A 23,627-nucleotide genomic window follows, 5' to 3' on the forward strand; every position below is an offset into this window, starting at 1 on the left:
AATATTTACGGCACATATGTTCTGTGTTTGACCCTTAACAGGAACAGGAAACATTCATGTATCTCAGATCTTGCAAAAAGCAAAGATTGAAGTGAGTGAAGATGGAACCAAAGCATCTGCAGCAACAAGTAAGCATTTCACTGCTTCCCCATAATCATCATTAATGCATATAGAAATTTTAGTTTTTTAAAAAATAAAAATAAAATAATAATTTCATTAATTTTAAAGTATAGCTGAAATGGCAATTGCCAAGCCAGAATAATCATTTAACAGACTTTCAGAAAGCACTTGTGCATTCCCCCCACCCCCCAAGCCTAATAGGAACTTAGGAAGGCAGACCAATGGTTCATCTAGGTCAGTTTTGTCTACACTGATTGGCAGCAGCTCTCCAGCATTCAGAATGTCTTTCCCAGCCCTGGAGAAGTGGGAGATTGAACCTGAGACCTTCTGCACTCAAAGCAGATGCTCTGCCCCTGAGCGAACCCCTTCCCCAGTTATGTCACTCTGCAAGGCAAAATTCTTCACTTGGAGATTTTTCTTTTCTTTTTTCAGAAAGTAGTGTAGAATTTTTCTAAATAAATATAGCTTAAAGCAGGGGCGTTCATACACTCACCAGAGCAATGTGACTCTCAGTAGCTACTGGACTTCAGCATTTCCAAATTATAGAGTAATTTGCGCATATCTAATTATAATTTAGGAATATGGCATTTTAAGTCTGTCTGATGCCTTTCTGTTGCCCCCACCCTGAACTGCTTAAAAGGTAAATAGATTAAATTATTCAATTTAGGAAGTACTGGTATATTGCTATCTATTTAGAAAAATGTTCACTAGTTCCTACAAAAAGGTCTAAAGGTGATGCAAAAATGAAAAATACAAAGTGTCTTACAAAAGTATTCAAAATACAATAATACTAGGCAGGAACTTTTCAGAACCTGTTTTTAAACCTTGCTTCTGTTTAGACACATCTGCCCAGATAGGTAATTTTAAGAGGTTATTTGATTGGGTAGGTTGTTTTGCAATTGCTGTTTTTATTTATATATATTTTTTTGGGGGGGGATTGATGTTAACTTGCTTTTAATGTTTACTTTTAATGGGTATTATTTATATAAGCCACTTAGAGGGTTTGTTTGTTGATTAAGCAGTTTATAAATCTTGCTAAATAAAATGTAAAAATAAGTTTAGAACCATCGAGTGACTATTTCCCCCCTGTTTCTGTTTGTCCAAGCTGCAATTTTAATAGCCAGGTCATCCCCACCTTGGTTTGTGGTAGACAGGCCATTTGTATTCTTCATACGGCACAATCCTACAGGTAAGTAATATTGACTTTCACTGAATTAAATGCAAACAGCCTTCCTCAGGAGACAGAAGCCCACAGCTAAAAACAGACACCTCTTACATGCTTTCTTGCCTTACAAAATTTGGTCCTCAACCTCCTCCCTCCTTATACTGTGCATAAGAGATTTCTTCTCTTGGAGGCAATGCAGCAGCTTGCAGCTGCGCAGGATTTCAACACTCGAGGGGTTGTTGCCAGGGACTAACAGGCCCCTCTGTTCCACTGGCATATTTATTAGCTCATCTCCATAAATGGTGCATGCTGGAGGTAAAAAGTGCCAATGCTGTGGAGGAAGAGGACTTCTGGCATGAGTTCCCAGACACAGGCAGCTCAGGACATCAAAGGCACATTATGCGATTCCGAAGAGGAGCACTGGCCAGTTGTCAAAACATACATCTCCTCTCTTTGCTCCACTTCGAAACCCTGTTTTTCTTCTAATTGATATTCTAGGCTCAGTATGAGCTAGCTGCTTAGGAAAAACACCTTCTCACCTCCCTCACCCCCAGCTCTGCGCAAAAATGACTCACAAGGGGACTTGAGGGACCAGGACATCTTAACACAAACACACACACACACACACACACACACACACACTCTATATATGCAACATTTCAGTCATCTCATTGTCTCCTCCACTACCACCCAGCATCAAAGCAGGCTAAGAACAAAATCTGCTGGCATGCACTGAATATTTTAAAGATGCCATACAGAAGCGGCAGGCTGATTTCAGTGGAATCTTGTAGGAAGCGTTGCTCCTGGTAGCAGACATCAGATGCATAAGTGATTTTTTTTTTTTTTTTTACTAAAGCTGTAGCTGGTGGGTTAGATCTTTTGAATAACGGATCACAACTGAAAACCAGCACACTTCGTACATCCACCTTCTCTCATGCAGGAAGGTGATTTGCAGGCCCTTTCTATTCTCTGGAGGCAGCTACGCTTAGGAATACCTAGCAAGCATTCAATTATAAATTCAGGACAAGCCCTCTGTATATAACTTCATAAGAAGGGGCTTTTTAAAGCAGGGAGTTGGGAATGAAATACTCTGGGATTGAGGTTCTGGATGTTTGTTTGTTTTCCTTGTTAAAATTCAGTGGCCCAATTCAGGCAATAAGAGACCTCAGGGAATACTGTCTTGCTTCTGATTTTTGTAGGTTGCTCTGGAAGTCTTGATGGCGCTTTAAATAAATAAAATCTTGCATTTTCTAGCACTAGCCTTGGGGGCAGGGGAGAGTACCACACATGAGTGGGTGTAGGGATGAGCCCGGTCCCTGTCACCCTCTGTGAGTTCGAGGGCAGCTGTTTAAAGCAGGGAGCCTGTTTCATCTTCTGGAAGCTCCCTTCTTGATGCAAAACCCCAATTTCCCACAAGCAGAGAAGTCTTCCTGCTGCAGACACTGTGTTTCAAAAAGTCAGATTTATTTGTTTTAAGTACTTTTTTTATCCTACTCTTTAACCGAAAAGGGTCCCAGGGCGTCTTAACAAAAATCAGCCACAATTCAGTCTCTGCACTGCAGACTCTGATTCTACAAACATGACACACAAGGAAAAAGGAATTACAAGGAAGAAAGAGAAAAGCAATCTCAGAGACCAGGTCTTAAAAGTTATAGTTCTTATAAGAAACAGCTAAGGTATAAATAATTTAGGTAGCCTATTGTAATTGCTGCCACTAGGTGATAGTTGAAAGAAGGGCCGAATGCAGCTGTTATTAAGTAGGCCTGCCTGCCTTAGTTTGTTTTATTTTATACATTTATATGCATAGCTGTCAACGTTTTCCCTTTTTTAAGGGGAATTCCCTTATTCCGAATAGGATTCCTCACAAGAAAAGGGAAAAGTTGACAGCTATGTTTATATGCCATGAGAATCTTAACTAGGTGGTGTGTATAATAAACTGAGTTAAAACAATAAAAAGACAGATAAACTGATATGCTTTATCACATATTTATCAGCAGAATTGTATAAAGCCACTTATTAACGAGCATCTTACAATATACATTTAAATTAATTCAATAATTTTTTGTTAGTTCTCAATATGAAAAGATTAAGTTTGACTGGTGGCCGAAGTTTGGAAAACAAATAGTACACATACTGATTGATTGATTGATTGATTGAGTGATTGATTTGTGTATTGCCCTTCATCTGAAGATCACAGGGCGGTTCACAACATAAAACTACAAAATGAGAACACAAAATACATAATAAAGCAAACAAACCAATAACCCCCCCCCCCACATTTAAAAAGGCCATGGAATTTTTAGAGAATTTTTTTTCCCCTGTGGCCTAAAGATATGTAATGAAGGCGCCAGGCCAACCTCCCTGTGTAAGGTGCCCCCTGCAGCATGGTGCCCAGTGCCTTTGCAAAACCACCTCTTGCCCAAGGCCAAAAAGACACCCACTCAGGTCTCTGTGATACAGACCAGATCTGCATCCTTGTCCAGATCATGGATTTGGGAGGTCTTACTCAGTGCCAACCTGGCATTGAGCAACACCAGCCGCAGACCCTAGGGCTGCACACACTAGAAGGATCTTTATGTGCATTTGAGCTTTTCTCGCTGTTCCTCCCCCGCCCCCCCCCCCCCCCGGGCAGCAGATGCAAACTGATGAACAGAGCCACTCTCTGATAACCCACATACACAAGTATATAAAGTGGCTTTTGTGAACTGGCTAGCTGGGAGCTCAAGTCCAGAGTGCACGCCTTGCTTTCTTCCTCTCTGTTCTTGGGAATCATTGACAGTGTCTGCTGAAGTAAAATTGCACTGTACTCCAAAATGTTGAACGTTTTTTTTAACTCCCATTGATTTTCTGATACTTGAGTGAAATTAGGGGATTTAAAGCTCTTCAGTTTTACCAGATCCTGTTCCTTAGTGTAAATTACTAAATTGAAAGGGAGTCCTTGTCAGGTTTTAGAAACAGGCAGCAAAGTATCTTTACACAATAAAAGCAGAATAGTGGTTTCTACTAGGATAACTTGGCTCTTTAAAACACAAGTTTTATCTTTTTCGAAACTCTGTATCACATGTATGAATGTCTACTGATTTTTAAAGAATTCTTACATATTGTCTGACCTTTAACAGTACCAATTAATTAAAGTATTAAAATTACATTTTCATATACCAACTCTCGCCTCTGAGAAGTCGAATCCATGGACTTGTGAGAATCATCGTTTAAAAGCAGAAGTACTGTTTCCTTTTAGAAGGAAGTGCAATATTTGATGATATTTCCTATTAAAACTATGCATCAGAATCAAAATGACCTTAAAATTGAGCTTTATCTTTTAGGATCACAGACTAAAATTGGGTTCCACTTAATAGTCATTAATACATTCAAGCTTGCTGCTTAATTGAAAGCATTCTTGCCTAGATTGTATTGAATGCTGAACCTTCTGGAGGATTTTGTTTTGTTACAAAACAGGTTGTGAATCAATCTAATATCTGCAATAACCTTTTCTTGTTCCACAGGTGCAGTTTTGTTCATGGGACAAGTCAACAAACCTTGAATGTGGGAGATTTTCCTTCTGAAGCAAATTTTAAAATGAATGCCCTTCTTCCGTTGAATATTTTTGTACATTATTATTTGGCTATGAACTAGCATTTAAGTGTGGTTGGTCCAACTAGGTTTTGAAAAGGAGTTTTAAGTAGCTGGGGGAGTGTTGTGGAAAAACAGGATGCCTTTTCAAAACAAGATTCTTAAAACTACTGATTAGTTCCCTGTGCTAATAACTTTTGAAATTTGGGGTGGGGGTGGGGTCTTGAGTATTTTGTATTGTGATTTTAAGTCTTAACCAGAGTTGGAACTAAAGGAGCAACTTTGATTTCTGTTTGGTTTGTACCAAAATGCCCTCCTGCTACTATTGCCATCCACCGAGTGGTTTGATGAGGCATTGCCGTAAGAATTTCAAAGCTTTAGCCATTTTTATTTTCTATTGTGCATGCACTGCTGAGACTTAAAACAACTAATGTCCCAGTTAACGCCTTTGCATTGGTGTAATGTTAAACTTGTCATTGCTAGTATACACTTTCTATGGATTTAAATTTTATATTTTTTTGTACAAAGGAAAAAAAAATAAAGTCATTATGAACAGATGAAAGCAGTGTAGTATCAAAGTGATGTTGGCAGAAATGATTCGTGAGTTGGATGTAAAAGGTCGGCTGCCAAGTGGAAGGAAACGCAAGTTTGAATTCTCTGGACTGATGGGATTTTGCTGTGCTCTGGTATGCGGTAAACAGCTCCAGCAAAGACTGACCTCCATTTACTCAATATTCTGAAATGTTCCAGACTGTAATATGTATGCAGGTATCCTAAAATATCATTCCCGGAGGTAATGCAGGGACAAGATAATTGTACGTTAAGAGAAATTCATTAAAAAGTGTCTACGACTGGTGTAGCACCATAATTAAATACAGAAGAAATAGTTAACTGGACACAGCCAGCTTCTTTGGGTAAACCTTTTTCCATGTGTGTTTTGGTTGTGTGTACAAATAAGAACGAGATGAGCTATGCCATCCCTTGAGTCTGTTGGGTTTTGAATACTCTGCAGAGAAGTCCACATATTTTCCCACCAGCTTGATGAATTTTAGCTGCCCCACTGAGACCAGGCATTTTCTCTTTACCTCTCAGTGATGTTTATTTTCATGAAGGTTAATCTCTGTTCAGTTAAATGGAAGTTGTTTCTGATATCAGTTACTGTGGTGAGAATGTATCTGAAAAAGTCAGTGGTTTTTATTTTGTATGTAAAGGGGAAAGAGAAACTCTACATACATTCTCCATACAGTCAGCAATAAATGTTCCTTCCTGTTTTGGAAAAAAATAACCTGTGGTGTATATTTGACGCCTGTTGATTTTCAACACAGGTTGAAAACTTATTACTACATGTATCTTCATGCTTGTTTTGGAATTATCCCAGTTACCACTTTTGCTGCTGTTATTCATTTATACTTCTTAGGACTGCTTCCCACTTTCCCCAAAACATTGGGCCAGTAGGTATACAGCTTTAGTTAGCAAATTTGCCATGTGGTAAAGAGAACTTGTGCGGACACAGGTGGCGCTGTGGGTTAAAGCCTCAGCGCCTAGGACTTGCCGATCGAAAGGTCGGCGGTTCGAATCCCTGCGGCGGGGTGCGCTCCCGCTGCTCGGTCCCAGCGCCTGCCAACCTAGCAGTTCGAAAGCACCTCCGGGTGCAAGTAGATAAATAGGGACCGCTTACCAGCGGGAAGGTAAACGGCGTTTCTGTGTGCAGCTCTGGCTCGCCAGAGCAGCGATGTCACACTGGCCATGTGACCCGGAAGTGTCTCCGGACAGCGCTGGCCCCTGGCCTCTTAAGTGAGATGGGCACACAACCCCAGAGTCTGTCAAGACTGGCCCGTACGGGCAGGGGTACCTTTACCTTTACCTTTAAAGAGAACTTGTAAGTTATACCCCTCTCTCAGCTGCACATTTGGGATATTAACCTAGTGGTGGATGTTTGCGGAAGGACCCTGAGTGAGAAGCAGGGAAGGGAAGACCTTCCGGGGTGAGAGACCAGGAAAAGAAAAGAAAGCTCTCAAAAGAGAGTGTGGGAGGGTTAAACACTTTAAGGATTAAGAGCTACCTTTGAGAGCGGACTCTGCATTTTCTGTTTTCTTTCTCTCGTGTTTTTGTTTTTATTTAGATTAGTTTATTTTATCTTACTGCGTTATGAAAAAGCTTTAATAAAAATTATTATTTCTTAAAAAAGGAATATTAACCTGGGAAACTGAAGAATGGATTATCCATTCCAGTGGAGGGGGCGGGGAATAAAGTACTTGCAGAACAGAATCCTGTAATTTTACAAAAGATACCACTTGATTATTATTGTTTGCTATACTATATAGGCTTTTTCCCCCTCCAATCCGGAAAAGGTAGGGATAAACTGGATTGTGTTTTAACGTGCTCTAATGTGCCTAAAAAGCTGGTGTTGGATTTACCACTGTCCCATTTGTGTTAGATAGGAGTCATCCCAGATTATTCTGCCTGCCAGAGGAGAAATGACAAGCAGATGCTTAAAGAAACAGTCCCTGTGGCTAGCAAGAACAAGCCAGAAACTGAAACCGCGGTTTGATCCTGGCTTGTTCTTGCTAACCATACTTTTAAACAAGGCACAGTTTCCAGAGGTCAGACACCATGGAGCTATGATTTTTATCTCAAATAAAAAAACCAAAAGTTTCCAATCTCACTGGGGGCTAAAGAGGAGGAAGGCAGGAGTTCATAAGCCTGATGTTCTTTCATGTAGCAAGAAACCATTATTTCAGCTGAACTAGGCCTGTATGTAAACTCCTGTTTTATACTAGGCCTTAGCTAAAAATTTTTTTAATATACAACCCCACCCTGAGGAGAAGGTCATAAAATAGCGCCTGCTTTAAGCCTCTGCTCCCAAATACTAACCAAAATGGAAGAGCCTTTCAGAAATGGTTGTTTCCTGGAGGACCACAGCAGTTGAAATGAAGAGATGTCTCCACATAGCCAACATGTGCTTGGTTATTCTAAGAGCAAATACGGTACATTGTTCCCCTGCTTTTTTCAGAAGGAATTGCAGAGGCGAACATAAATATGCCATCTAAATTTTCAAGAATTGCTTAACAATCTTCAGTTTGAACCTCCGTGACACCATAGGAGCGAAGGTTCCACTTTGTAGATATGAAACTGAGACTGAAAATGACTCGTCAAAAATCATCTGATGCGTTCAGACAATATTTGCATGGCCTATAGTCAAGTGAATATTAGAACCCATATTTCTCAGCCGAACGCTGGTGTTTTAATCACATCATTTTGTAATGTCTGGTTTTGCTTAAGACATTCATGCCTTTGTCTCTGAAACTACTAGGCCATGTGTGTTTGAGAGCTTGTTCAGCTTTTGGACAACTGAGTCTAGTTTTAAAAAGAAAAATGTTCTAGCTTTGGTCAGGAAGATTAATATAGCTGCTCCTTATTCCTATAAACTCAATTATTAAGCATTCCGCTCAAGTAAGAAATGCGCAAGTGGGAAACCAATTAGTGCAAGAGGTTTTGTACACCGGTCACCCCAAAGGAGGCACCTACCTGATCCTGCTATTCCCCATCTTAGTATTTGGTTCAGCAGGAGTCTGCATGGGGGGTAATGTAGTTTATGAGCATCAGGGCCCATTCAATTGCAGTCTCATTTGGCGTATGTATTGTTAGTATGCAAGCTTATCTCTACTACGTAATATTTAAACCTACAAAATTGTGCTCTATTTTGAAAGTTGTTTTTTTTAGCTAGACACGGTCTGTTGTCAGAATATTTTTAATAACTTGTTTTCGGAGATTGACTTGTAGAGGTTTGGGGTTTTTTTTTTATTAAAAAGGTTATGGCACCATCTTGTGGTCAGATCACTGATATAACATTGAATAAAACATTCTATCTATTTATATTAGTGTGTCTTGTTTATCTAGTTACAGTGCTTCACTACAAGTAATTTTAAGAAAATCCAGAGTCTGGCAGAACCTTTTTTGGGGCCAACTAAAATGTCACAGGTGTAGTAGCATTTTTTAAAAATAACAAGAGTAGGAGGCTCAGATGACCAGTGTTACTTTTTAAAAGCTGCGTTTACTATCTAGAATTGGAAATCAAAAGTGCCAGGCCAAGAAGAAAATTATAAAAAGAGGCAAAAGCTATGGTTTATTTCAAACCAAAACTCAAATGCTACAATGATCTGCAAATGGAACAATGCATGCTACAAAACTCATGAAAATGAAATTTAGTGGTACAGAACAACATCTAACTCCATACTGCAACCTATTGTTATATATGCCTCATGGATTCAGGACTTAACTTGGTCTCCTTTGGAACCCAGTAGGCTTACTGGCATTTATAGTATTTCTTTATAAACGTACAGCTTGAGAAGAGGTGGAGGTACACCTTTAAACATTCCTACGAGGGTTGTATGTGCACCTCAAGATGGCTCCAGAACTAATTTGACTCTCTGACACTCAGTCTGGCTTTCTGAAACCAGCATTTCTTCACCCATAAGCTTGACGACATCACCCCCAGTCAAAGGAAAGGTGAACGGGTCAGGGGAGAAAAGAAAGACGTGCCCCATTTTATGAAATAGGCTTTCCTTTCCCAGAGCAGTCTGTGACCATTTCCTTATTATTCGGAATAAAAGTATCCCTAACGGTTCCTATAATGACCTATCACCTTAGTTTTTTCTAATAATAGAATGAGCATGGCTAGATCTTCTTGACTGGTTTGCAGTGGCAGTTCTCTTACCATGAGTATTGGCAGAGGCCCATCCCAAAGCCATAACACTATTTGGCAGGATGGGGAGCTGTGTTGTGTTGGTGCTCGAGAAGTTTATTTCTCATTTTCAGAGTCATCGGGAATTGTTCTCACCTCCACAATCATGAGGGACAGGGACATGTTCATTTTTTATTTTTAAAAAAAATTGTAAAAGAGGGACACCTGGTAATGTAATACATGCCCCAAGACCTAGGCTGTGGACACATCAGCGGTTTAAAACACAGCAACGTGGTTTCCATCTGTGAAGAAGAAGAGTTTGGATTTGATATCCCTCCTTTCACTTCCTTTAAGGAGTCTCAAAGCGGCTAACGTTCTCCTTTCCCTTCCTCCCCCACAACAAACACTGTGAGGTGAGTGGGACTGAGAGACTTCAAAGAAGTGTGACTGGCCCAAGGTCACACCCAGCAGCTGCATGTGGAGGAACGGGGGCGCAAACCCGGTTCACCAGATTACGAGACTACCGCTCTTAACCACTACACCACACTGGCTCTCTGTGGCACATGAGGTACACACCAGAGAGGGGAGGAATGCATTTGCCGGAAGCACATTACCTGATTTGCTTCCCTGCGCTTTCAGCCCCCTAACCTCCAATGAACTGTCATCTGTGCATGTCCAATGGCTGTCTGAACTCTACTAACCGCAGCTTGTGTTTTCAAATGGTGTGGTGGAAAATGCATCAAACAAGTGTGTTTCCCATGAAACTACTGGATACATATGGATTGTGGTTAATGTCCTGTGTACTCTGCTTCAAACAGCAGTGGTGGAAATGAACTGGGGTCAGAGTAAAGAGAAATGGTTACACTGCCCTCCTACCAGGACAGCTCACTTTTTAGTGGTTTGCAATCGTCGGCAGCCAGTAACACACATCCCTGCTAAAGTTGCTGCTGACCAACCAAGAACATTGGGGCAACTGCTCTGAAGCAGCTCGAGTCTGTTGTGGCAAGAACCCTCTTTTTAAAAACATGCAAGCTAATATGAGCATGTTGAACCCACATTGTCTCACTAGAGTGGTGCATGTTCTAGTTATCTCCTGCTTGGACTACTGCAACGCGCTCCATGTGGGGCTACCTTTGAAGGTGACCCGGAAACTACAACTCATCCATAATGCAGCAGCCAGGCTGGTGACTGGGAGTGGCCACCAAGACCATATAAAACCGGTCCTGAAAGACCTACATTGGCTCCCAGTACATTTCCGAGCAAAACTCAAAGTGTTGGTGCTGACCTTTAAAGCCCTAAATGGCCTCTGCCCAGTATACCCAAAGGAGCGTCTCCACCCCCATCGTTCAGCTGAGGGCCAGCTCCGAGGGCCTTTTGGCGGTTCCCTCACTATGAGATGTGAGGTTACAGGGAACCAGGCAGAGGGCCTTTTCAGTGGTGGCACCTACCCTGTGGAATGCCCATCAGATGTCGAGGAAATAACACAACTATCCAACTTTTAGGAGACATCAGAAGGCAGCCTGTTTAGGGAAGTTTTTAATGTTTGAAGTTTTATCATGTTTTTAATATTCTGTTGGGAGCCGCCCAGAGTGGCTGGGGAAACCCAACCAGATGGGCGGGGTATAATTTATTATTATTATTATTATTGAGCTCAAGGGTGTGTAGTGTCTTGACAACTTTTCACCAAGGTAATGGCTCTCACCTGAAGAAAGCATCTCCATGCCTCTGTGGGGTCCCTGAGTTCAGAGGCAGTTGGGAAACAATGCTGGGAGTTGGGAAACAATTGCTTGTAGGTTTCACTGAGGTTTCTGGTTGCTTATGGCTGAAAGCAGGACTTGAGGAACCTTCAGTTTGTCCCAGCAAAGCTCTTCCTAGTGCTCAATTGAATGGTGGGGTTTGCATAGTAACAATGTGTACTTGAAAGTATGCCCTATAGAATTCAATGGGGGTTAGGTTAAGGTAAAGGGACCCCTGACAGTGAAGTCCAGTTGTAAAGGATTCTGGGATTGCGGTGCTCATCTCGCTTTACAGGCGGAGCGAGCTGGCATTTGTCCACTCCGCAGACAGTTTCTCTGGGTCATGTGGCCAGCATGACTAAGCCGCTTCTGGGGCAACGGAAGCGCATGGAAATGCTGTTTACCTTCCCGCTGGAGTGGTACCTATTTATCTACTTGCACTTTTTGGGGTGCTTTCGAATTGCTAGGTTGGCAGGAGCTGGGACCGAGAAACGGGAGCTCACCCCATCATGGGGATTCGAACCGCCAGAACTGCCGACCTTTTGATTGGCAAGCCCTAGCTCAGTGGCTTAGACCACAGCGCCACCCGTGTTACCCCCAGGAAAATGGGATTAGGACTGCAGTCTTAGATGATACCCTTAAGGGAGACACTTTAATCTGCAATATGCACATCTAAAAGGCAACCTTGGAGGTGGTAATGGGGGGGGGGGAATGCTGTATCCTGGCAGGAGACCAACACAAATGCACTACATTCTCTGATTCCTTGTGGGACAGAGAGATGAGTGGCACTTTCTCAAGTGGATAGGGATGCATCCTTTTCCTTACCCCACCCCTTTAATTTGGAAAAAAACAATAGCTAAGTGCCAAAATACTGTCACATGCTTTGCATGAAAAAAGGTCCCTATCAGCTACGGTTAAATAACTGCACTGGTAAGCTGCTGCAATCCTATACAGTGGTACCTCAGGTTACATAAACTTCAGGTTACATACGCTTCAGTTTACAGTCTCCGCTAACCCAGAAAAAATACCTCAGGTTAAGAACTTTGCTTCAGGATGAGAACAGAAATTGTGCTCCGGCGGCACAGCAGCAGCAGGAGGCCCCATTAGCTAAAGTGGTGCTTCAGGTTAAGAACAGTTTCAGGTTAAGAACAGACCTCCAGAACGAATTAAGTTCTTAACCCGAGGTACCACTGTACATACATACATACCAGAACTAAGCCTCATTGCATTCAATGGCATTTACCTCTGAGCAGATACTGCACAGCTAGTGATTTTCAGTTTTGCCTGTGAATGGCAGGGTTTTCTGTCCTTTACCAGCCACCGGCTTCCCGAAATCTTAACATTTGCCAGCAAATGTCAGCAGTGGCAGAATTTCAAACACTGCTTTGATCCAGAGTCATACCATATACCCCATAGAATTATGCTCTCCCATTGATCTTGGGAGGTCGTGCTGTGAACTTTGGCTAACTAACTTCGAATATCAGCGGCTGAGGGGTTGGACAAGATGACCCTCAGGGTCCCTTTCCATCTCTACAATTCTATGAGCTTTATGTATGCTTACTATATATACCAGCTGTGGCTGCTTCTGGGCCTGCGAAGTTGCGAGACGGTATCTGAATCACACAGAGGGAAATTACGCCCGCCTGGGACAACAAGCCCTTTTGGCGGCGCCTCTACTCTACGTTTTATGGCAGTCTCACGATGGGAGGTTGGGCGCGGCTGCTGCTGCCATTACGGCGCCACCCTCTCCCGCGGGTTGGGAGGGGAGGAGTGACGTCGTCGTCCGTCGGCGCGCCTACTCCAGACATTACGGAAGATGTCTGCGCGCTGAAAAGCCTTTTTCGCGGAGTCGCCGCTACACCCGCCACTACGGGCCGCGCTCCCCTGGCCGGTCCGGGCTTTGCGAGATGGCGGCCGAGATCCACTCGCGGCCTCAGAGCAGCCGGCCCGCCCTGCTGAGCAAGATCGAGGGGCACCAGGACGCCGTCAGCGCCGCGCTCATCATCCCCAAGGAGGACGGCATCATCACCGCCAGCGAGGACAGGTGAGAGGGGGACGCCCCGGAGACCCCTTCCCCGCAGCGGGCGGCGGGCGGCGCTTCCCCCGGGCGAGGGTCGCCCGAGCCCCGGGCACGGGAGGAAGGGTCCCTCCGCTGCCTCCGCACCAACCCCGGGCCCCGCAACCTATTTCTTCCTTTGCAGAAACCCGCCTCTTTCCTCCCCCTTTATGAGGGTGAAGCGCAGCTCCTGAGCATGAATTTTCTTTTTCTTTTGAGGGGCAGCAAGAATTGGGAGTGGTTGGCTCTTATTTTGTCGCTCCCCCTTTTTTGCTCTGAAATCTCTGGGTACAGAATTGTTATTGTGGGGCGGAGAGGAAAGGAGGAGGGACACGCCCCCTGCCCTCTTGCTTGGTTTTTTTTGGGGGGGGGGCTGGTCTGCCTCTGGTGGTGGTCTTCACACGCCACCACTCACCCACCCCAAACTGGAATAAGATCTGCAACAAAACGTAAGAGCATTTCTTTAAAGAAGGAAGAAAAAGTTTTTTTAACAGCAGGATTCTGTGCAAACGCCTACGCGAAGGAGGGTGGTGCCTTTTTCCTTTTAAAAGGGATACACACACATACACACACACAAAAAAATATAAATATATATCTCAACACTCATATCCACATGCAGGGCCCTGGATGACAACGCTTCTCCACTCTCTCCTTCCTCCCCAGACACAGCCAAAAATCCCCAGGGGTGGGGTGGGTGGTGGTAGCCATGTTAGCTTGCCACAGCAAACATGTGAGTTTGTGGTGGGATGGGAAGCCTTGTGAGACTTAACAGATTTGTTTCCTTGGTGGACCAGACCAGAGCTTGCTTTTTCGGATGCAGGGAGAGCTGCATTCCTGGGCAGCGGCTGCACAGGTGGGTTCGCAAATGGGCACCGGAGATGGCTAAACAACGGACACCCCCCCCAAGGCTGTGAAATGCAAGGGGAAGTGTTGGGGGGGGTGTTTTATACCTTGCGCTGCAGAGAGCCCCCAGGACACATGCAAATTTGCAGGAAAGGAAAGAGCACCTCCCTTTTATCTCTCTCTCTGTTCTCCCTCTTCCCAAGGTTGCCAAGACCGGGAAGTGGTTTTGGCGCTACTTACCCAGTTTAGATGTCTGATGTTGAGAGAGTGGGACATAAGAATGTAAGAGGAGTCTGCTGGATCAGGTGATCTAGTCCAGCATCCTGTTCTCACAGTGGCCAACCAGATCCCTCTGGGAAGCTTGCAGGACACCCACACAATAACACTGACCCATGGGGGAGAGGGAGTCAAATGGGATGATTGGGTATTAACCTTGCTTGTCATGTATTAATAACCAAAAGCTGTCTCCGGTCCTACATCTGTTCAGCCAGAAAACCTTCCTTTTTTGTTGCATAGAAGCCACAGCCGAACTGGATAAAAGGAGTAGTGTCAGGCTTTGAAGCTGCCTTGGGTTGTGGCAGGCTTTCATCACACACACATATGCACCCCAATTTCTCTATTTAAGTGAGGGGTGACCTCAGCAGTGACTCTGTACAGTGGGGATAAAAAGAGTCCTGCATATGCACGGAGGCACATTTTTGTTGTTGGCTACATTACACATTTCTTGGGTGAGTTTTGATGTTTTCATAGAATCATAGAATTGGAAGGGACCCTGAGGATCATCTAGTCCAACCTCCTGCAGTGCAGGAATATGCAGCTGTCACCTATGGGGATCAAACCTGCAACCTTGGCATTGTCAGCACCATGCTCTAACCAACTGAGCTGCCCAGGACTCCCATCTTCAATTGTAGGTTGTGTGATGAAGTCCTGGTGAATCCAGTCTCTAATCATACCCAAGGAGAGCCCTTAGCCAGTCACCCCAGGATTGTTTGGAGAGAAGCAAGTGAGAATTAGGGGGGATGCGCACCAGTTCGGATAGACTGGTGACCTTCCCCCAATGCAGAGAGAGAGAGAAACAGACAGGCCAATTTGCTCATTCTATTTGTAGAACTGCCAGAAAACCTTCAGCTTAGGGTAGGAAGGGCAACTTTGAGCTCCCCTGAGACAAAGCTGAGTTCTGTGCAACTTTAATGCTTGCATAACCTTATCTGATGATGGATTCTATTTCTGAGTTATTCAGAGAACAAAATATAAAGGCTTTTCTGTCCACCCTGCCCATATTTCACATTATCCCTACATCAAAACACCCCCTGTCCTGTGTGTGCGTGCATATGTGTTGGGTGTGTAGAGAGAGAAATGGTTGAATACTGGCACACTGCCTTGAAGCAGAAATAGCCCATCCCATTTACTCGGTCTGGGGAAGCGTCTGACTGTACAGAAATACTTTCTTCCTTCTGCTCTCCCCTCACAAAGACAAAGAGCGCTCATACTCCAGCACAAATACTTTTTCGCATTGGTTTGGTTGCTTTAAAAAAACCCATTTTTGTGTCTCCTTAGCCCCTTCAGTCCTTCTTTGCCCTACTCTGGCCTGTGAATCTGTTCCTTGAAATCTTCTCTGACCACTCTTTATATTGCACCTTTGATTTACATGGCTGAGTTACAGAGTCAAGTCCTTGATAGCCAAAGTTTAGATTATCTGCTTTTATTTTGCATCCTGCTTTGCGCTAACAACATAATTTGCACACGTTCTTCAAGTTGTGTATTGCCAGCTGCCAACCAGCAGGTAACATACACATTCAAATTGCCTTTGTCGTCATCGTGATGGAGCAGAATTTATAGAGGAATATACATGTTAGTCTTTTAAGCAGATGGTGCACAAGAGAGTGCGTAGAGAAAACTGCTCCGCAAAGCTGTGCTTAAGCAATCAAGATAATAATCGGTTTCATCAGACCAAAGGGTTAATTGGTGCTAGTTCCGAAAGCCCTTGGGGATTACAGCATCTGTTGCACAGGATTACATTTAAGCTAAGAGAAGAATGCATGTTTCCTCAAAGTGGATGAACAATGTGGCTCGGCAGTGCCAGACGAAGCATTTTGATTCTTGGCTTGTTATTCCAAGCAGTGCTTGAAGTGTGCAGAGAGGAGGTCACTCACATGGGTGGAAATTCATCAGCAGACTTCCTAGCAGCCAGCAGTGTCATGCAGCTTGGGGCCTTTGCCATACATGCCATCTCATGTCATTGGAGAACTGGGATGGGGGTAGTGGCCAGGTGTGAGTGGTCAGCTGGCAAATCCACCAATCCAGTTGCACCTCAGCCACAAACCTGTTCAGTCTCTATTCTCTGATTGTGTATATTCATTTCCATTTTTGTTGTCAAATGCTCAGACTCTTTTTTTTATACCCTGTTTCGATGCATTGTGTTATTGTGCTCATTCAACAACAATACTTATACACTGCAATGCATTAAAAAATATCATTATTAGGATTTCTCAAAAAATGTTGTCATGGATGAAGCTGGGGTGGAGGGTAGAAGTCTGTTACCTTCACTGTTATCACCGGAATTGTTAAAACATAGTGTGTATTCAATTCCACTTCCTTCAATTATTTCATCCTGAAATCAGTCTCTCCATATTTCATATTTCATCCATCTTCTCTCAATGTACTTCTCACTACACACCTTTTTCTCTCGAGTATTTATTTTGCAGCATTCACCCTTGCCAGTTATGAGAATGGCAAGTTTAGGGCTTTCTAACTTAACAATCATTCTTCCGAGTCAAGTACAAAAGCTTGGTGAGCTTTGTAGCCGAGTCAGGATTTGAACACGTTCCCCATAGTCATTCCCTACCCTGAAGGTCAGGGATGGGGAACTTCAGGCCTGGGGTGGATGGGGTCCTGAATGTGGCTCTCCAGTCCTCTCTATCTGGCCCGTGGCACTTCTCCCAGTCGTGCCCCTTCCTAAGCCACACTCTTCACCAGCCCTGCTTTGCCACCACCTTTGAATGTACTTGTCTGGCTAGAACATGCCCTTAAATTCTGATAATGCCTTTTGCTTGCCTGGGTGGAAAATGGAGAGGAATGTGTGAGTGTGAAGAAGCTAGCCCACTGTACAAAGGTACAATTCACACTTCATTGCTTTGACCACTTTGTCTCTTGCCTGCCCACCACTGGCATGTGATACCCTCTTCCAGTTGCCCAAGTGGGAATATGAAAAATGTCCCACACGCCTCCTTCCAAGTGTTGAATCATGTTAGTTTTCTTCTATATGACACACTTCAAAGGTAACAGGGTTACGATGGAGGTAACGTCCCTGTTTCTGGTCTACCCTCTAATCTGAGCCTGGGGATACATTTGAGACCACAAGTAGGCCACAGTAAAAGGACTGCATGTATTTTCGTGGCCCTAATTCTCTGTACCAGTTATACAGTATATCTTAGAACCAGCATGAAAATGAGCAAGTCATACTGAAAAGCCAAAGATTATATAAGTATTATATAGCTGTGGTGTTATGGCTCATAAAAAGTCAGCTGATAAGTCACTGATATAGTACGGCAGAGGAAGCACAAGGAAATAGCCAGGATTAAAATAAATGACTCCTTTTAATACTGGTGTGTCTGGTTTAGATAAATTAAGATACATACTTGCCTGAAAGCACTTGAAATATTATTTTCCAGGTTTCACTGCAAAATGATTCATTTTTTCTTTCCCTAAATTCACAGGACAATTAGAGTATGGCTGAAGAGGGACAGTGGTCAGTACTGGCCCAGCATTTACCACACAATGTCATGTAAGTAAGTACAGACACTGCTTTGTGGATATCATTCGTTGAGTGTGTCTCTTGTGCAAATCTAGGAAGAGATCTAGGAAGTTGATGTATGTTATGTCCTGCTGTTTTGGATACTACTGTTAATGTTTTGTACAGTGGAACCTTGTGTTACGGACAGGATCCGTTCTGGAGACCCGTCCGTAACACAGAACTGACACAAGCCCAGGCGCCGCGTCTGTGCACACGCTTGGCGCGATTTAGCGCTTCTGCGCATGCGTGAGCGTGAGCGGCAAAACCCAGAAGTAACCCGTTCCGGTACTTCCAGGTTGCTGCGGGACGCAGCACGAAAACACGTAACCTGAAGCGGACGCAACATGAGGTATGACTGTATAGTGGTTTCAGTGTGTGATGTTAAATCTTTTTCTTTTTAATTATTACTGCTACATTGCATTTTGTCATGTTGCAGACCGATCTGTGAGAAAAAGGGTAGAACAATAATAGTATTTATCACTATGGTAGTTGCATGAAAGTAGCAGTAGATGGCTGTTATTGTCAATCAGGATGAAGGCATTTGTTTTAATTCCTTGTTGCTTGATCCTTTTGTGGCTCCTGTCTGTGCTCTTTCTGACTCCTTTAAAGGCTTTTGCTGGTTCTTCCTCAGCAGGCTTGTTTTAGCAGCCTGCCTGTTGATCCACGAGATCGTCTTGTGACCCATGTAGGAACTTTACAGCTGGAGGAAACTGACAAATGCAAGAACACCATTCATGCTCTGTGAAGTTGCATGAGATTAAGTTTTCTGCTTCTGGGAAGTTCAGTTACTTATCTAGCTCTACCTATCTAGTATATTTTGCAAATCGGTTTTAACTTTGCTAATAGAATGACTTGCTTTGTTTAACCATTTTTGTTGTTGCTTAAATAAGCTTCTACTCAACCCAAAAGAGAAGAGAGGGAAAGAGAAGAATGCTGCTGTTGTTTTTCCCCACCAAGCTGATAATTGAAACCAGAGCCTCATTTTAGCTGGGTCATCTTAACATTAAGTCAAACCTAACAAAGGCTTTTGCTTTTAAATATGATTGCCAACTGTAGAGGAAAAACAGCTTGGCTTTCTCTTTTGCCTCTAATAGCAGTTTCATCTATTAAAAAAATCAGCAGATACTTTTCATAATATGCAGAAAAGCCCAATCACTAATGTTTTCAGATTAAACTGCTGTTTAAGCATAAGAGCATTAAGGCAGTGCTCTCTAAGAATCCTGATGGCGAGATACTAAGGCTGCAATCTTATATACTCTTTCCTTCTGAGGAGACATGCCTAGGGCTGTGCTTTTGAAACAGAGGGTGTTCTGTGGAAATTCTTCTGGTTTTCCTTGGAAGAAACATGGATGAATAAGAATTTCATTGCAAAACAATGCCTAATGTTGATAATGCTTCGACTGGCAAAAATATTTGATTTAGATTAATTCCTATGTAAAAATTATTTTGTAAATATGTATTTCTTTGGGCAGCTCCCTGTTCCACCATGGCTTATCATCATGACAGCAGGCGGATATTTGTGGGTCAAGATAACGGAGCCATTATGGTCAGTATCTCATTTGTATTCAATACGCTTTTTAAGTATTGAGTGCTGGAGTCCTGTCTAGTCAAGTTGCATGGGATCAATTCCAATCTGTTACCTCCAGGTACCTACCTACCTCCAGGTCATCGTACAGCCCAGACACTGAGGTTCAGCGCTGAGGGCCCTCTGGCGGTTCCCTCACCGTGAGAAGTGAAGTTACAGGGAACTAGGCAGAGGGCCTTCTCAGTAGTGGCACCCACCCTGTGGAAAACCCTCGCATCAGATTTCAAGGAAATAAATATATGACGTTTAGAATACATCTGAAGGCAACTCTGTATTGGGAATTTTTTTATGTCTAATGTTTTACAATTTTTTACGTATTTTTACGTATTGTAAGCTGCCCAGAATGGCTGAATATTATTTATACCCAGCAGGGTATAAGTAATAAAGTTGTTGTTAGTTATTGTTATTATTGTTGTTGTTGTTGTTGTTGTTATTATTATTATTATTTAAACCCATGCTAAAAATGAGCCTTGCAGTCTTGAATGCATGCATCAGAATACTGTTCCTGCTGAGCTCTCACCCCCCCCCCCAAATATATTAAAAATATATACACTGGGAACAGTTGCTCATGGCCTTTCCTTTCCCAAGACTCCTAAAGGAGCAGATTATGGAGCTCCCAATTGTACGGATAGAAATTCATGCGCTGGTAGGTTTCAGACTGATTTTCATGGCCTCCAGTTGTGCTTGTTTTCAGTCCACCTAAAGCTGCGAGGGGAAGTGGTAGTGTTAAGCCATCAGGACCAAACAGTGACTGATTTAGGTGGTGCAGAGGCTGGTTCAATTGGTACAGCTGCCAGACTGCTGTGAACACAGGGGTCTCTGTGTTTCCTTAAGATCCTTCCTGGTCTCCCAGGTAGAGCTGACCTACATCTTTTTGAAAAGCACCTGGAAGGCCCAGGACTTGAGATAACCAGGCTAGAGGTGAGAGAATTCTGTTCTCAAGCAGCCTTGTGTCAGAAACACCCTTCTAGCGAACACGCTGAGCAGGAGAAAAGTTTCCAACTTGCTGTTCCTAAGGGGTAGGTAGATTCTTTTTGAAAAACATGCAGTGGAGCCTTCCAATGAGCACTTCCCTCGCTTACATTCTGAAATTGTACAGGCCCAGAAGATTGTACCACACATGTAATTCGTAGATTGGCATTTTGCTGTGTTTCATTCACTTGGGTATAGATGCATGTCCTCTTGGCTGTTTTCCGCATTTGTTGGCTATTTGAGTTATTAATATTCTGTTGGGAGCCGCCCAGAGTGGCTGGGAAACCCAGTCAGATGGGCAGGGTGTGTGTGTGTGTGTGTATGATTATGATTATTGACTCTTATTTAAAATAGGGAAAATGTAGCAGTTTGTATGGGACCATATCCCTTATTATTATTTACTGTTTTCTTAGTGCTGTACAGCACTTCTTACGTTATCCCTGAGATCATTCTTCAAAATCCTAATGCAGCTGAATGGATGCCAGTTGAAGACCACCTAAACATTCCTCCATATGAAAGCACAGCTTAAATAGATGGAAATCCCTTACAGCTTTTCTTATTGTGTCACCTGAGCTTGCCTGATCTCGAGAGAAGATTGTGCCTCTTTCTCTTAATAACAGCTTGGTTGCTTGGTTTCAGGAGTTTCATATCTCAGAAGACTTCAATAAGATGAACTTTGTCAAGACTTACCCAGGTAATGAAACAGCAAAGTGTGCATTATCTTTTTCCCCAGAGGTGGGAAATTTTAGATCAATAGCTTGTAATGTATGACCTGCCTTAATTTGCATCATATTGTCCCTGTTTTGAGACACAACTGATTATCTACCTATGTGAGCCGAAATCATACATTCCGTAACTTAAGTATCGAAAACAAAATAGAAAATGGTAAAATATATTGTAATGATGGGTAACCATTAGGTTTCAGAAAGGTTGGATCCAGACTATGCAATAATCAGGGCAGGTTAGTTGTGACTAATTTCAGGCCCTTTGATTTTCGGTGGAACAGAAAATCACAAAAGCATGATTAACTTGGTGTGGAGGCTAAGTAGTGGTAATTACCAATTTAACTTCTGTCCATCTGTGGCTTTTCCTTCCATTTTATGGGTTCTGAGGCCACTTGAGGGATGGGCTTGACCTACCATTCTTTAAGCAACTGTTCTCTGCTGCTCTGTAGATGATTCTGAGCTCAGACACCTATCGCACAACATTTACATGGTGGGGCCATACAGTTTGGCTACAAACAATGACAAGGCTTCTGACTTCATCTGATCTTCCAGCTCCTCTTTTCAGTTACAGCTAAATCAGTTACAGATAGGTAGCCGTGTTGGTCTGCCATAGTCAAAACAAAATTAAAAAATTCCTTCCAGTAGCACCTTAAAGACCAACTAAGTTAGTTCTTGGTATGAGCTTTCGTGTGCATGCACACTTCTTCAGATACCATCAGAAGAATGAAAACTGAAGAAGTGCGCATGCACACGAAAGCTCATACCAAGAACTAACTTAGTTGGTCTTTAAGGTGCTACTGGAAGGAATTTTTTTATTTTGTTTTAGCTAAATCAGTTGCAGCTTTGCCAGGGGTCATGGGGGATCAATGGATCAGGAAGAAAGTCTGCATGGGACAGTGTAGGGAAGACATCTGGGTGCACATTAGGCTCCATTCTGGGGAGCATGCGCACAGGGAAGGGATGGGGGGGCATTTGATGGCTCCATTTGAAAGCAGCCTTTCTTGACGGCAAGGCCAACCCCATCGAAACAGACCTATTCTTATGATGTGTCACTCTTTCTACAGATGCGAATGTTGGCTTTGAGAGAGACCTTGTGTTAAAATGACAACAGAAGAGTCTTTATGCCACGGCAAATGACGCTTGCCTATTCGAATATAATGCTTTTCTCTATTCAAACTAATTTCACAGTAGTTTTTCCCCAATGCTCCCTCCTTCGATCACCTGTTCTGATTCACTGTTTAATCTAATTTGCAATCACATATGTGCTTCATCTAAGCTGTTGTTTTGCCATAATGGAGACTGACCTTCATATATCCATGTGAAGGATGTGACTCACCACAAGAAGCCTTTAAATAAATGAACTCCTGGCAAATGGGGGGGGGGGAGAGAGAAAATGCACACTGTTGTTCAAACAATCATAGCAAAGTCAATGCCTTCCCAAGAAACTTAAATTTGTTTTCCAGGAAGGCCAGCCATCTTTGGAGTCTTCCATGTGTACTTCGGAACAAAGTTTGCATTCAACATTTTTGTGCCTTGACTTTTGTTTTTCTCTCCTTCCACCATAAATGCCTCAGGAGGCCCACAAATTAAATGGGAGCCTGGCTGCAAGTTATTTTCCTCCCTATCTTTTGTTGATAATACTGGCTGCATTCCTGTGGGTGCAGTCACTGGTATTATGTCTCAGCATTTTTTTTTCCCGCCTGAAAAAGCATGGGGTGCCACAGTAGGTTCTGGGACTGCAGACAAACCTTGCGTTCCTCTTCTCGCCCCCTTTCCCTGACAGCCATAATATAAGATGGAAACAAGTCTTAAATGTATGGATTGAACGAGTCACCTGTAGAGCAACGCATCCTACCAACTGCTGCCTGCAAAAATATTCTCTTCGTTTGTGTCTCTGCAGCTCATCAGAACAGAGTATCTGCGGTCATCTTCTGCTTGGAAGCCGAGTGGGTTATCAGCACCGGCCACGATAAATGTGTCAGCTGGATGTGTACCAGAAGTGGAAACATGCTGGGGCGACATTATTTCACCTCCTGGGCTTCTTGCCTACAGTATCTTTCAAAGTAGCAGTATCATAGCAGATGTGGGAGTTTCTGAAGGTTTATTTAAAGTGTGCTCAAAGCTCAGTCGCTCTACTGCACAATTTTATATTCATTTTGAATAGCCTCTGCCGAAAGAGTGTTTTAAGTGACTCTTTCTGCTGTTAGATTTCATTAGTGTAAGAGCTTTTAAAGAGTCTACTGTAGCTAACAGGTTTAGGAAGTACTAGCCACTGTTGCCGTGTGTAATATTTGTTTGGCAACTCAGCAGTCTCAGGCTAGGCGCCACATGTGCTTCAGAAGTCCTCTTCAAGTATTCTGCAAGTTAAATAAACTCAT

At 43.1% G+C, this 23,627-nt stretch overlaps 2 protein-coding genes across 3 annotated transcripts in view; both read left to right on the top strand.

Moving 5' to 3' along the window:
- The window catches only part of SERPINE2 (serpin family E member 2), a 28,279-nt gene extending 22,139 nt beyond the window's left edge, over positions 1-6,140 (top strand). Inside the window, exons 7-9 of the mRNA XM_081910519.1 lie at positions 42-128; positions 1,226-1,309; positions 4,789-6,140. Of these exons, the coding sequence (XP_081766645.1) occupies positions 42-128; positions 1,226-1,309; positions 4,789-4,826 (209 nt within the window). The 3' untranslated portion in view covers positions 4,827-6,140. The remainder of the gene's footprint in view (positions 1-41; positions 129-1,225; positions 1,310-4,788) is intronic.
- Positions 6,141-13,094: 6,954 nt separating this feature from the next.
- Positions 13,095-23,627, top strand: part of WDFY1 (WD repeat and FYVE domain containing 1) — a 28,077-nt gene continuing 17,544 nt past the window's right edge. The window contains exons 1-5 of one of the 2 annotated variants that reach the window (XM_081910512.1): positions 13,095-13,319; positions 17,891-17,958; positions 19,440-19,513; positions 21,164-21,218; positions 23,150-23,300. In XM_081910512.1, coding sequence (XP_081766638.1) covers positions 13,183-13,319; positions 17,891-17,958; positions 19,440-19,513; positions 21,164-21,218; positions 23,150-23,300 — 485 coding nt within the window. In that variant the 5' untranslated portion in view covers positions 13,095-13,182. Of the gene's footprint in view, positions 13,320-17,890; positions 17,963-19,439; positions 19,514-21,163; positions 21,219-23,149; positions 23,301-23,627 lie in introns of both variants that reach the window. The other variant, XM_081910513.1, reaches the window with a different exon arrangement.

Source organism: Podarcis melisellensis (genome assembly GCF_964234715.1).
Source record: "Podarcis melisellensis genome assembly, chromosome: 5".
Lineage (NCBI taxonomy): Eukaryota > Metazoa > Chordata > Lepidosauria > Squamata > Lacertidae > Podarcis > Podarcis melisellensis.